Consider the following 15,088-nt stretch of genomic DNA (forward strand, 5'->3'; position numbering starts at 1 on the left):
ATCTCGCCTGGACTGTACATCACCCATTTCTTAGGGAGGGAGAAACTAGTGGTGGCAATACGGTGCCTTAGAGACTGCGGATCTGATGGTGAAAACAAGGAACTAGGAGACAGGACTCACAAGTTCTCTGAGCTCTGCTTCCAAACCTCAGTTTAACCATCAGCACAATAATCAATCCTTCCCCCCCCCCCCCCCCCCCCCCATACAGTGCTGCGAGGCCTCATTTAGTCAGTATTTGCAAATTGTTTGGCAGTTGAGTTGCACAGCCCCCTTCTTCCCACTCCAAGATACAAAGAGCAGACGTGGTCTGGAGGAAGGCAACAGCCTTGCTGGGGCGAGGCAGAGCACATTCCTGTTTGGGACCTGTTCAATCTGTACAAGCCCAGGGGCAGGCTCTTCTGAACTCTGACCCTAGAGCAAGACTCAGCCTCTCCGAGAAAGCCCTTATTTCCATGAATTCAGTGTAAAAAGCATGTGACACTGTTTTGTGAATGCCCCAGCTCGTGCGGGATTTCCTTACAGCTGGCCACACGGGGGCACACTCCTATCTTCAGTCTGCCCAAGGACTGAGCCTGCAAAGCCATGAAGCAGTGCTATGCATAGGGAACAAGAAGCTTGTGAAGATTGTAGACCCTATCCATGGAAGGCGTTCAGGATAGATTTGCAGCGCACAGAAGACTTCAGCTTTAAATTCTCACCGTTGTTTTGCAGGGCAACAGAGCGACTAGACTGGCTCGATCTTTAAATCAAGCCAGCTGTGTATGCTGGCTCTCAATGCAGGGAAAGCTTTCACCGCAGAGCAAGGTATCTCCCTGCAGAAACTGCAGCAGCATTGCCTTCTGCCTCCAGCAAGATTTGAGTTTGAATCCCCGCTAGTATCTCACTGACACTCCATATGCATCAAACAGCAGTGTGCCAGCAGGCCCAGCTACAGGGACCTTGACCATTGCCTTGGCAGAGAAGGACTCTCTCATCCCTTCTGGCTGACGCACCAGCGCTTCAGTAATGGCTAGTCAGTGCCCAGGACAGAGGGGAGAGTGTCTAAGATAATGGGACCTGGCTCACACTTGGATATCTAGGTTCATTCACCACCCCCCACATCTGCAGGAGAAAATGTGCCACCATAAAAGGGGAAGAGACTATTTCTTCCTCCCCAGGGCACTGCGTACCAACAATCCCTGCCACCTCCACTGCAGCTACCCCCCCCACATCTGGAAGAGGGTGGAACGAGCCTCACCTGGAGTAGAGCCAGCAGCCAAGTGCCACTTCTTCCCCAGCCTATCAAAGGACTGAGCTCACACACACACAACCTTGCACCACAGGCCAACTAAGATGCCTCTTCTTTTAAGCTCACCACACTGACTATATATATGGAGCAAAGGGGCCTGTAGCACTGGAAATTCAGGAGTGGATTACTCAAGCCTTCTCTGGCTTGAACTGGTACTAGTGGGCTGCCACGTCAGACAAAGCGAGTTCAGCTAGTGAATTACCACAGGTCGGAGTGGTCACACAGGTGTGCTAGAATACAGCAGCAGCATGGCCCAGTGGTTAGAGCAGGGGACTGAGTCCAGTCTCCTGGGTTCTATTCCCAGCTCTGATAGCAACTGATTCTGTGACTGGAGGCACACTACTTACCTTCTGTGCCTCAGTTTCTCTGTGTGAAGCAGGGATACTTTTTACCGAGCTCACAGAGGTGGGTGGGGACTGAGGCACTTTGTGTTTGTGAAGTGCTTGGAGGTCCCCAGATGGTTATTAAATACTGCCTCTTCCGAGCAGGAAGGCAAACGCCCACCCCTTCAATGTGGGCAGTTTCTTCTGCCCACAGAGCACCTCATCAGCACAGCAAGAGCAGGTCTCCACTCACCTCTGTTAGGTCTCCAGATCTTCTCCATGCCATGCCTCATTAGCACGATGCGAGACAGCTCCGTAAAGGACTCGGTCACATTGAAGTTGCACAGTGGGCTGACCTCGAAGAATGTCATGCAGTTCTTCTCAGCGTAGGAACGGGCCTGCTCCGTGGGCACCTGTCGCTTGAAGGCTAGGTGAAGCCTGTTTCCAACCAAAATCCGGGGGACACCTGGAGCATGCTTTAAAAGAACATGGTTCATCTTTAGAAAAGAGCATCAAACTCACTGACACACCAGTGAACACAGACTATACCTAGTGGGCTGCTTAGCTTACAGTATCAAAGGGCACATGAGGAAACGAAACTGCCTCTGCTGGGACTGGCCACTGTGATATAAACGCTGGTGTCTAAGCAGGGACTCCTCATACAGATTATTCCATTTCAGACCTTTCCTCTCATGATTTTACAGGGCATTGCCCAGAATTCCTTGGTTAACAGGCCCACAACTCAGCTGTATGGATATCCTGCTCCCCATTGCCTGCACAGTTTTAGCCTGGTAGAAGTGGATAGCAAGATAGAGGCTTTTCTTTCTTCTCTGACTAGGGAATTTCAAGTAATTCCTTTCCACAGAGTAGTCCTCCTTTCCCCCCAAAGGTCTCCTGGACACAGCAGGGATTTCAACTCCTCTGCATCAGACCTTGGTTTTGTGGCTCATTACAACCATTTGTAACACACCTTACTGCCTGCTAACCCTCAATTGCTCATTTAATTTTAAGTGGCCTCCTACAGTGTATGTGAACCCCTTATGCTGAACAGTCTGCCCCAATCTGTAGTTAGCCCAGGCCTGGTCAATGCTAGGAAATTAGGTCACTATAACTACAGTGCTCAGAGGTGCGAAAAATCCACAGCATTAGGTTGACGGGAGAATTCTCATGTTGACCTAGCTACCGCTTTTTGGAATTCAACTCTGGATTACCTATGCCAACACCAGAATCCCTCCCATTAGTGTAGGTACCATCTTTACTGAAGCACTTCAGCTGTGCGGCTGCAGCGTTTTCAGCGTAGACAAGCCCACAGATACTCTGGTTGCCTTTCCTGGACCTGAAGAAGAGCTTTGTGAAGCTCGAAAGCTTGTCCCTTCCACCAACAGAAGTTGGTCCAATAGAAGATCCTATTACCTCACCTACCTTGTCTCTTTTGATTATATTTGTAATCTCTGCTTTCCAGCAAGTGCCATCTGTGGGGCTTAGTAAAATCAGAGGTGTCAGCATCAACAGGCTATTCAGCATCCAAGGAGACCTGCCACTTTCACAGAACGGTGATATTTCTGTGCTGGCACCAGAAGCTGCAGCGTTTATATTACTGTAGTCACACCAGGCCCTGTTGTGATAGATGCTGTATGAACACATCCTAAACAAGCTGCAGTGTCACACTTACCTCATCTATTTCCTTTATCCAGCGGTCTATCCCATCGAAGGACCAGCGGTTAGTGATGTCATACACCAAGAGAATTCCCTGCATGGAAACGAATGTGAGCCTGGTGAATTTCATGCTATGCAAACTGAAAGTGAGATGCAGCTGGAAAGACCCGCTCCCCTGAATTTTTCAACTGAAAGAAACTGACACTCAGCACGAGACGCTAAAGACTGTTTACCTTGGTCCTCTGAGTTTAAAGTATGGGGATACTGTAAACTGCCCTGGGGAAGACAACCAATTCTATTTTGACTTCCGACAGCAGTCTTTATTATGACTGAGGACATATGAGCAAGGATGAACACAGTGGACCGACACACCAGCCCAGGAGGCATGTTTACAAGACTAGCAGTTTGGGGAATAGGGGGAAGGAGTTGCCCAGTAGCATGTTTAAATGGAATATCTGAAACAGAAACCGAGTCATTTTTACACAGAACAACTTCACTTGAAGATATGTTGGCAACAAAGCTGATAAAGTTAAACCAGTACAGCACATCTAGCACACTGCCTGCACTTATTTTGCCAAGAATGGGTTTCACTCTTTGTCCAGTCTTTCTTTCAGTGGAGAAAACTTTACATTTGAGTGAATTCACCAATCAGGAAAGTGAAGGACTAGACTAAATAAGACATGGTACTGTGGAAGCTCCCAAACAACTGCCACTTGTGCATTGTGTGCAGGACAGATCACTATTCTGGCTGCATCCACATGGGACAAATCAGGCATCGGGATATTCCCTAGGTTACTCTTTCGGCTTTTATGAATGGGCTCCCTGTCTTGATCTTTTGGTTGCTGATGGCACCTAACTAGAATGATGATGAGGGCACTATAAACGCCTGTGACAGACAGGCCTGGCTTTGCAAGACTTTGCTGTACTAGAGAACATTAAATAAGTCATATACAAGTTCAGAGAATGCTTTTTATACAGTGCTAGTGTCTTAGCTTTGAGCCTGGGGCTGGTACGTATACTACCTTCTCTAGAGAAGTTTTACAGCTCAGTTTCATTTTTGATAGTTCACCATAAAGCTTCATCAGTCCTGCAGTCAGAGCAGAGCAACCTTCATTTAATGGACCTTTGGTTTTCCAACAGGAAGACAATTTTTAAGCTCATGCCTTGTCCCTGAGGCTGCGACAAAAGAAAGCAAATAAGGTGGTAGATATAAATGTGACTGCGCATGATGGGAGAGAAGGTGACTTTGTTGACAATCCCTTTGGATATTTACACTGAGTAACCTCTAGCTATTTTTGAAGATTCAAAGGACCAGGCCACACATCTGGGCCGAAGGAGTTCACTTTGCAAGACATCCTGTTTATGTTTAGGTTGCGATAAGGCCATCTTAGTGGTGGGAGACAGCAATTGTGAAAAGAAGCCAGCCGTGGAAGATATATCATCAAAAGGTAAAAGCATTAGAGTCAAAACAGAGAATATAAAGCTTACGAAGAAGACTAAAGATGGCCCAGAGGGAAGAATCTCAGGTTAACTGCAGGCAGTGTTGCATTTAAAAGCATCCCAGTCACCAACAGCTGATGAGAACACACATCCTAAAGAAATCTGTCCCTTCTTTCAAAAATAAAAATAAAAGCGTGAACTATTTCATTCGAGGAAAGGGCAGAATTACTGTTCTCATGTTCTGCAACAGCCTGTTGCTTGCAATGGATTGGCTAGGTAGGTAGCTACACAATGCTGCTTTTAGCTCCAGGTAGTCCATTGAAGTTACAACGATCACTATCAAAAAGCTACCAGTTGCTAACAGTTACCGCCTAGTAGCTAAAATATCACATTTCCTGCCCTTTACCTTCATCTGGAAGCAATAATGGTTGCTGTGTGGTATCTGTTGGGCAAATCTTGCCTTTTTAATGGCAGCTACTATATAATGAGGCCATAGCGATACGGTGGAACATATTAGAGAAAACCCGGATTAGTGTTTCTTACTGAATCTGTCCAGTTCCAGGCTTTCCTGTACTCCCAGCACCAAGCGATGTGTCTGACCCTACAAGCACACATTTTACCACCTCTGGTTTCAAAGCATTTACCAGAAAGTGAGTAGACATGTAAATGATGCAGAAATTCTTCTTAAAGGGCAGCTAATGCCTGATGCTAGTGCTTTCAAACGTTTCTACTTTATTTGTTCTCTCTCTCTCTTCCCTTTCTCACCAAGGGTATTTGAATGAAAACAGGAAGTTCAAGGTAATCTGCTCCTACAGCTCCACTGCTACTGTTATTGTAACTGAGTTGCATAGGAAGAGTCACAATGGAAGATAGTGATTGGAACTAGAGTAGGAACAGATGAACCAACATTGTTATGACACAGAGGCTCAGCTGGAAATAACTACATCATAAGGAAAAAAAAACCCAGCACTGATACAAATGGTCAGAGGCCAATGTAAGTACAAAACAAACAGGTCCAGGCTACAAAATTCATGTCTTGCAGCAGGCATAGTGTAGCCAGGCTTCTAAGCAAATGCAGCTGATGTCCCCAAAGGACAGTCAGGTCTGGGGTTGGAGTTAAGGGTGTGCCCCAAATCAAAACTTGCCCTTTAGTGAGAAAAGAGTCTTGCCGCACCCTCCACCCTGGATCTGTAAGCAGTACAGTGAAGTTTTGAAGACTGCACTGACATTTCAGTGTACCAACTGGTAGAAGTCAACTGACCTACAGGATATTCCAACAGACCAGGGGAGTTACTGGTGCTACTGCACAAAATCAGTGCTTCATTCAGTTAGAAGCACAGGATTTACTGTACTAGATCAGACCGCTACTCCACCTAGTCTTCCAGTATCCTTGTTCTATGTCCAATACTTTAAACAAAATCCCATAATGCACCAGGTCAATTGTACAAAGCTGTATAGGGAGGGGGTGGGATTTTCCTTCCTGTTCTCCCAGGGCAGGAGCAGAGCATGTGGTTTGGATTACACTGGAACAGCGGTTCCCAAACTTTAACAACCTGTGAACCCTTTTCACTAAAATGTCAAGTCTCACGAACCCCCTCCTAAAAACTAATATTTCCAGGGATTTTATCCTTTACCTGAGTATAAATTATAAAAGCAGTGATCTTGGAAACATAAATTTTGTTTTTATGAGATGTTTATTACACACTAATATTAATTATTATCATTACAATATTTTTATTATATTACAAAAATGGCAACACTCTTTCAAGATCTCACTTTCGTAGCTTGTATCACTTTGAATAAGCCTGTTATAAGACAAGACTTATGTTTCATCAAGGAGTATCAGATGTGAAACAGCAGGAAGGTATTTAAGAAGCCAACTCAAAGAGTTCTTCCTACACAAGCATTCAGGTCTTGAGCAGTCCAGGCAAACAATGCACGTTACAACAAAGCTTAAACTTGTTCTTCATAATAATTTTAAAAACAATACTAGCTGCCTATTTAATTTTAAAAACAGCAAAAAATATTCACCTCCCTTTCCATTTCTTATAAGGAGTCTTGAAGTTTAAATCTTCTCAGTAAAAAGAACAGGAATACTTGTGGCACCATGAAAGCTTAGGCTCAAATAAATTTGTTAGTCTCTAAGGTGCCACAAGTACTAGGGTTACCATATTTCAGCGAGCAAAAAAGAGGACGGGAGAAGCCCCGCCCTAGCCCCGCCCCTGCCCCTCCCACTTCCCGCCCCCCCTGACCTCCCAACCCTCCCCCCGTTCCTTGTCCCCTGACTACCCCCTCCTGGGACCCCTGCCCCTAACTGCCCCCCAGGACTATCTAAGCCTCCCTGCCTCTTGTCCCCTGACTGCCCCAACCTTTATCCACACCCCCACCCCCAGACAGACCCCTGGGACTCCCACGCCCCATCCAACCACTCCCCACCCCCTGACAGCCCCCCCCAGAACTCCCAACCCATCTAAACCCCTCTGCTCCCTGTCCCGACTGCTCCGATCCCTCTCCCCACTCCTGCCCTCTGACAGCTCCCCCCCAGAACTCCCAACCCATCTAAACCCCTCTGCTCCCTGTCCCCTGACTGCTCCGATCCCTCTCCGCACTCCTGCCCCCTGACAGCCCCCCCCAGAACTCCCAACCCATCTAAACCCCTCTGCTCCCTGTCCCCTGACTGCTCCGATCCCTCTCCCCACTCCTGCCCCCTGACAGCTCTCCCCCAGAACTCCCAGCCCCCTACCCCCCCGCTCCTTGTCCCCTGACTGCCCCCTCCTGGGACCCCTGCTCCTAACTTCCCTCCAGAACCCCACCCCCTACCTAAGACTCCCTGTTCCTTGTCCCCTAACTGCCCCCTCCTAAGACCCCCCCCCCAACTGCCCACCAGGACCCTACCCCCTACCTGTACCCTGACTGCCCAAAACTTTCTCCACTCCCCCCAAAAAGCCCCCCCCCGTTTCTTGACTGCCCCCTCCAGAACCTCCCTGTCCCTTCTCCTGCCCCCCCTTACCCTGCTGCTCAGAACAGGGTGTTGGGCTCTGTGCCAGCCGGACACATGGCTAAGCTCCCCAGCACAACAAAACCCGGTCCCTGGCCCGGACCGGGTTGCAGGGGAGAGCTGCCCTTGTATCAGCACAAAGTGCTCTCGCTCCCGTTTTGCTACGCTGCATGGCAGTAACCGCTCCCAGTTGCAAAAGGGGAGGGCTGCACTTTGTGCTGAGACACTTGCTCAGAATGCAGGGCGGAGCTCCTCTCCAGCTGCTCCGGAGTCCAGCCCGGGACTTTCCTGCAGCCCTCCCAGCCGCTCCAGGGGAGGGGGGAAATCCCGGACATTGTGAGTGCTTTACAAATTCCCCCCGGACGCTATTTTTAGCACAAAAAGGAGGACATGTCCGGGTAAATCCGGACGAATGGTAACCCTACAAGTACTCCTGTTCTTTTTGCAGTTACAGACTAACACATCTGCTACTCTGAAATCTCCTCGGTGTGATAGAGATGCTTGCTTTGATCTGCTTAGCTCTTGGAAGTCCAGGGGCTCCGGGCTGCTGGCCCCGTGCTGCCCGGGGTCCCTAGGGACAGCTCTGTCCACCATTAGGGAATTTTTTCCCCGAGAACCCCCTGCAACATTTCACGAACCCCCAGCATTTTAAAAACCCCTGTTTGGGAACCACTGCACTGGAGTAATGCCTGCTGGGGCATTCTAGCTATGTCAGTATTTGTACCATGTACCACTGTTATGGTCTAGTTTAGTCAAAATTTGACAGCCATTTTATAAAGCAGTTGCAATATTTACCTCCCTTCTGTAGTTGTGGATAGCACAAGGAAAACATATGCTGAGTGCAGCAGAACATGTGTTTTCACAATGGGCTTCCCTTTAAAAAGGTTTCCTTGCTTATGAAGAGAGTTTCGGGGGTGGGGTGGAGGAAGGGCTAAGGCCTGGCCAGTTTTTACTATATTCTTCAATGCCTCTCAAAGCAACTCTAAATTCCCCTTTCTATACAGTTCAATAGCCCTGATCCATAGCATCTTCTGTTGTCTACAAAGCCTGCCCACTCCTCTTCATTAGTTTCCACTAATGGGGAATTTCTGTTGCCTGCAGAAAGGTGAACATCTATCCAAGGCCAAGTGTGCCAAAGCATAAGGCCATGAGAAAGTTGTTAAAAATCACCACCATCTGCATTATTTACAATCACCTGAGTAGGAAAAAGTTAACATTTTAAAAATTTAAGGTTTTGCCTAAAGCACCTGATTGATAATTATTTTTACAGTCATAAATAGCAGGCAGTGAGATCGAGAAAATGTATGTATGAAGGGGGAGAGGGAGGAGGGGGCAGAAAAGAAAAAATTTCTTCAACAATTTTGCAAAGTTCCTATCAAGTAAGGATTAAAAAAAAAAAGAAAAAAAAATCACTCCAGTTCTGTGGCCTTCTATGGAGTCAACCACTAAAACAGAGAAGATAAAAATTAAGGTGCTCCCAAAGTAAACATACAGGGTTTGGGGTTTTCCATGATTTCTTCATAAATAAAGGCAGCCAAAAGAGAAAACAACTTTTCCTTTATGAAGCAGAAAGTGGGATTTCTTTTTAAAAAAAGATTAAACTGCAAACCAATTAGATTAAAGACATTATGCAGCTGTCTTGTTTACTTGTGGACAAAATTCCCTTAGCCAGCAGAAACGTCATGAGGTCTAATTTGTCAAGAGAGTCTTTCTGCCAGACATATGCTGTAGGATAGCATATTTAAGCACTCTAAGGAGATCTTGGACGGCAGCTCCAAAGAGGAATATTGTGCATCAATGCAATACATCACCAGGAAGATTGTGCCAAACTATCAGTAGCTGAGTGAAAGATCAAGGCTATATACTTGCTTTGACTTCAAGAAAGAAGTAAGTATTCCTCCACTGTCAACACAGGTACTTTATATTATAATTCCATGCACACGTGGACTGGAGTTTAGATTGCCAAGTGTGAAACACACAGAAAAATCAAGAAATACCAAAGTTAAGGCTGTCTGTGACCCTTCACTCTGCCACCATTCCCCAGTATGTGCATAAGGATAGAATAAGCACACTTTTTTTCTGCACAGGATGCATGTTACTGTCTGCACGAGGCACTTTTTTTTTTTTTAAATCCTATCTTTTGTTCTGCCTGACGCCTGACACCCTACAGACCATGCAATGAGTTTGGCAGGTGTGCTTTTGAAACTAGCTTAATTTATTACACAACCCTGTTTCACTCACTGTTCATTTGGAACAAAAAATAGTGAGAGTCATATTATTATGCACACACATGCAAATGGGACCTGGGATAGAGCTGCACAGGCAATCCTAACTTAGACATTGCTTCACTGAATGCCTCCCTTTTCCAACTTATAACCGCACTAAATAATGTTCTGTATGGAATTTCTTAGGTTACTTTAAATAACAGAAGAATGCCATAGTGTGCAACTATTTGCTAATCAGAAGTAGTAGTCTAGTCTGTCATTCTAGGTACTTGTATGGTTCTCATCATCGTACACTTCACCAAAGAAAGGGTCTGTAACCTAATAGTGCTCCTCAGAGGTAAAAGATTGTTATTAACCCCATTTTGCAGATGAGCAAATTGAGGCACAGGGAGATTAAGTGACTTGTCCAAGGTCACACAGGAAGTGGTGGGAACTGAACCCTGATTTCCTCACTGCCAAGGCAGTACATTAGCCAATGGGTCATCCTTCTTACCTATCCTGCACAATCCATTCACTCACCTTCATTTCAGATGGAAGGAGGCTGATGCATTCCTAAGCCTGCCTCGTTCCACATTTTCTGATGCATTTTGAAAATGAAGTTCTGCTCGGCTTTTTGGCATGCGTACGTATCACCAATACAACACAAAGAATGAATGTGTGCTTGTCTCTCTCCCTCTCTATTAAGTGGAAGTGTCCATGTCATATATATGTGCACACACATGCAATGAAAAAGGAATGGTCATTTGTTATTGTATAATAAAGCAGTGTGCTTACACATTTATTTTTAAAACATTTTAACTGTGCTGAAGTTAAAGCTGATTTTCACTCGACCACCAAAAGGTATTTCTGCATAACCAAGAGGAGGTAGCAGGAAAGTGCTGTAATGGCAGGGGAATCAGAGTCCCCGGGAGAGCTGCTGCTACTGCATTAGCTAGAGATGACTAGATTGGGCCTACTGAAGAGTTAGGATCTATGAAGTCTTGACAGGGTGTTTGTTCTGGCTACCAGTGCAATGCATGTTATTTCTGCTATGGTGTTTTGAGTATTTAATGAGTGAGCAAATTGTGGCTTGGAAAACAAGCTTTTGAGATTCTTCAAGAGAGAAAAATACAAGAGAACAAAGAGAAAAACAAGGCACTAGGAAATTATGTGATTGCAAAAGGCCTCAGCTTAACCCAGGTGCATTCTATTTAATAGTAAATTGTCTAGAGTTTGATATTCATTAGCAACCCTCTCCCTAGAAGGCTGCTGGGAAGGAAGGCTGGGAACAGCACCTATCCTTCTCTCTGGTTCAGGGGAAGCCGCATTAAACTTGGGTAGAAAAAATCCTCTGAACTGGAGGACTGAAGGCATTTACTGCAACCAGAGCAGTTACATTTTGTTCTTTGCCCCCTCCTCTCACCTTGGCTTGAGTTGAGTGATTGACACAACCCATATATCTGCTGGGATCTAACCAGCTGTAAGGCAGAGCACAGCCAGCATCTGAGAAACAGCAAAAGGTGCCAAAAATTCCAGTATCCCACCAAATACTGTTAAACCATCAACTGGGTAAACAGGCCACTGATCAGAAATGTTGTTACTAGGCAGAGCTCAGCAATATTTTTATTGTGTTATGGCTGCAGCTTGGAGACTCCGATCCAGGCTGCCCATGGAATAATCTTAGAATGCATATTAAAAATGAACTGCAGACAGCTGTCTGGAACAATTTCTGTAGCACATTCTTTGAACCTCTGTGTATTACAGCCAATGTGAAGGATGGCTGGTCGAGTCTCCACAGTGTCTGTGGAAACAAGTTTAGTTATTGGCATCCACAAGGGTGCTGAAAAGAATGGCTCCTCCCCAGACTAGAAACTATCCAATATTTGAAAGAGCCACATGATTGCTGCAATGTTATTTACTCCCTACTACTCTGATAACAAGCTTAGGAACACTAGTTGTGAGCGTCAGACTAGAATGATTTACAATAGAAAAGGGCAAAAGACTAGAAGACAAAATGGCATATAGATTTCTGCACCATCTTAAACACAGTTAAATATGCTATGTGTACTGTATGCAACACTGCAACAGTTAATTAAACAACATTAACAACTACTTTGTATTAAGTCATCCCCCTGAATGTCAGACATTATTTTTAATACAAACGCATGCAAATAAAACAACTTCAAAACCAAGATTTGCATTTCTAAAGGACTGGTGATTTCCTAACAGGATGCAATTTCTGCTCATTAGTGTAAGCGGAATCTGATCTTCACAGGCATCAGAGGGTCCCAAGTGAGAGCGTCACACAAGATGTGCCATGAACAAGAAGCCAGTTTAGAGTGCCAACTCCCTGGTTACAGAAGGGAGGGGAAGACTGGCGCTCTACTGATTGTTATTAGATCTCAGCTGATCAGAATTCTGAAAATTCAGCTAATGAAGCTGGTTTGTTCATGCTTCGTGCCCAGTTATGTGCCTCAAAAGTTACTGCTGTCAAAATGCTTCCCAGGTCACTCTGATCTGGCAGACTAGGTTGTATTTGCACTACTGTCAGAGATGTGAAAGTGTACAATGATAGCAGGCCCTTGCTCAAGTTGTTTGCTTTAAGCCCCGAGAAATGCTATGACACGCACTAGGTTGCAAACAAATTTAAAAATCAAACAGTAATCAGCTGGCCCCTATGCAATCTCCTACAATTACAACTGCAATGTGGACACTGCCCCATATCCTACAATTATTCAAATATGGTGAAACCATGGCGGTGCTTGCTAACTGCACCATGGCAGGCTTAACATGGATCAGTTCAGAGGCAGTCAGATGCCTTAAGGTATGCTACTGCTGGCTATTTCTCTTCTGGGCAAAGTCTATTTTCTTTAGTATGTGGTCTACTCTAGCAGATGGAGTAGAGGACAAGGTATCCAGATCCCTAGATTCTGTTCTTGACTTTGTGATATTTTGCTGGTCACCTTGATCCAGTCACAGTTCCCCTGCCTCAATTTACCCGTCTATAAGATGGAAATATATGTCCACCTTGTTGGCGGTAGAAACAAGGTTGTTTGAGGCTTGACTGATGTTTATGTAGAAAAATGCTTTGAGATCCTTGAATAAGAGGTGCTACTGAAGAACAAACCAGAAATTCCAGAACTGATACCTTGGTTACGAACAAAAAGTCAGATTAACCAGGCAGAGTGAGAGTGCCTAATTCACACACTTAACCCTTTAATATCAGGAGCATTTTAGCCTAGGTACAAATGCCAACTAGCAAGAGCCCTAATAGTGACAGTTACAGGTCTACTGAGGGTTTTTGCTAGCTGCTCACACTTCTGGCTAGAATACAACCTTGGAGGATTTTGAACATCTATGTACAGTCCAAACTCATTAGCCCCAAGATGTTAAATCAGTATGGTGGGTTTAAGTAGCTGAGGGACTGTCTATACTTACAGCTAAATTGGCACTGCTGCGATCGATGCAGCGGTGTTGATTTAGCAGGTCTGGTGAAGACCCACTAAGTCGGTGGAAGAGCATCTCCTGTTGACACAGCATGGTGTAGACACCGCTGTAAGTTGATCTAAGTAACATCGACTTCAGTTATGTAACTTACATAGCATAACTTAGGTTGACTTACAACTTAGTGTAGATCAGCCTTTAGTTACATGAGTGGCAGATGAAGTTGTAAAAAGGCATGAGAAAAAAGGAGAAATAGAAACTGGAATAGCTAGCTGTCAAGCGTGAAGACCCTCATCACCCTCCCATTTCAATCAGAAAGAGCATGCAAGGGCAGGGTGGGGAAAAAGCAAGCAAGCCCCAGAAGGCAGCAATCAGTTTGCTCTTCCAGACATCCTAGCCTGTCTGTTAGGAGCACTCTTCTGACATGAAAGCAACTGAGTTAGCCATCAACACCACTTCTTCCCTATTTATTTTCTCTGCCTGAATTCCTGAAGCCTGAGCTGCACTGACAGCATCTGCCGAGAAGCTGCTCACACAGGTTTCAGTGACGCTTCCCCATTCTTCCCTGCCTCAAGAATTTAAATTCATGTAGTGAGAGCAGAGGCTAGGAACATTGAGGTACTACAGAATAGCTTCCATGAAGACCTTTCTGCAGTAGATGCAGAAATTCAAGCTGGAGAGAGGTCAGAAAGATTAGAGCGCTGTACCCTCAGTGGACAATTATTCCAAGTGATGAGCTATTTGGCACAGTTATGACAGGAATGGCAGCCCCTACTACACAGATGCACAGCCCCAGGCTGTGATTTACAGGTGTTGGATCTTCCCCATCCCAAATATGGGGAGGGGCAATAGGGGGCTCTTCAAGTTAGGACACCAACTTAATCACACATTCCATCTGAACAGTTTGCAACTATTATTTGTACCATCCAAGGTCACTATTAACAGAAAAGATTAGAGACAAAAGTATTTCCAGTTAGGTTATTGTGTGTGTATTTGACAGGGTTTTGGGTAAAGTTTACAAGAGTACCTAAATCTCCCTGAGTTTCACAGTGCTCAAATCACTTTGAAAATGGGACTTAGATGCTCTTGAAAATGTTGCCATTTGTGACTACTCTGCTTTTCTGTTTCCTTGTTGTCAGTTTCCCCTGTCTGTATGCACCTTTCATCCAACAGCGGAGAGGAAAAATGACATTCTACCACCACAAAAAACTGGCAGGGGGCTCACGGGCAGGTATAGGGCTACTTAAAAAGAGGCTGTTAAAGTACTGGGGGGGAGCCCATAGTGAGGCTTTCACAGATGAGAAAATGGAGGCACAGATAGGCTGGAGTGCCTTGTAGATGTCTCATTCAGGAGAAGAATTAGGACTAGAATGCAAATGTCCCAAGAGTCACCTGTTCTAGCCACTAGGCAACACTGCCTGCAACAGCCTATTGTTAATTCTGATGACGACCCAGTTAGGGAGAAACGCACGATTCTTAACTAATGAACACTAAGAGACAAAGGCAGCATTTCAGACCACAGCCTAAAGCAGGGGTCGGCAACCTTTCAGAAGTGGTGTGCCGAGTCTTCACTTATTCACTCTAATTTAAGGTTTCACGTGCCGGTAATACATTTTAATGTTTTTTAGAAGGTCTCTCTCTCTAAGTCTATATTATATAACTAAACTATTGTTGTATGTAAAGTAAACAAGGTTTTCAAAATGTTTAAGAAGCTTAATTTAAAATTAAATTAAAA

General features: G+C 45.2%; 1 protein-coding gene across 2 annotated transcripts in view; it reads right to left on the reverse strand.

Moving 5' to 3' along the window:
- RAB40C (RAB40C, member RAS oncogene family) overlaps positions 1-15,088 on the reverse strand; it is a 71,528-nt gene that overhangs the window by 3,502 nt on the left and 52,938 nt on the right. For both annotated transcript variants that reach the window (XM_054041683.1, XM_054041682.1), the window contains exons 5-6: positions 3,284-3,361; positions 1,865-2,087 (exon numbers count right to left, since the gene is read on the reverse strand). In XM_054041683.1, the coding sequence (XP_053897658.1) occupies positions 1,865-2,087; positions 3,284-3,361 (301 nt within the window). The remainder of the gene's footprint in view (positions 1-1,864; positions 2,088-3,283; positions 3,362-15,088) is intronic.

Source organism: Malaclemys terrapin, chromosome 10 (genome assembly GCF_027887155.1).
Source record: "Malaclemys terrapin pileata isolate rMalTer1 chromosome 10, rMalTer1.hap1, whole genome shotgun sequence".
Classification (NCBI taxonomy): Eukaryota; Metazoa; Chordata; order Testudines; family Emydidae; genus Malaclemys; species Malaclemys terrapin.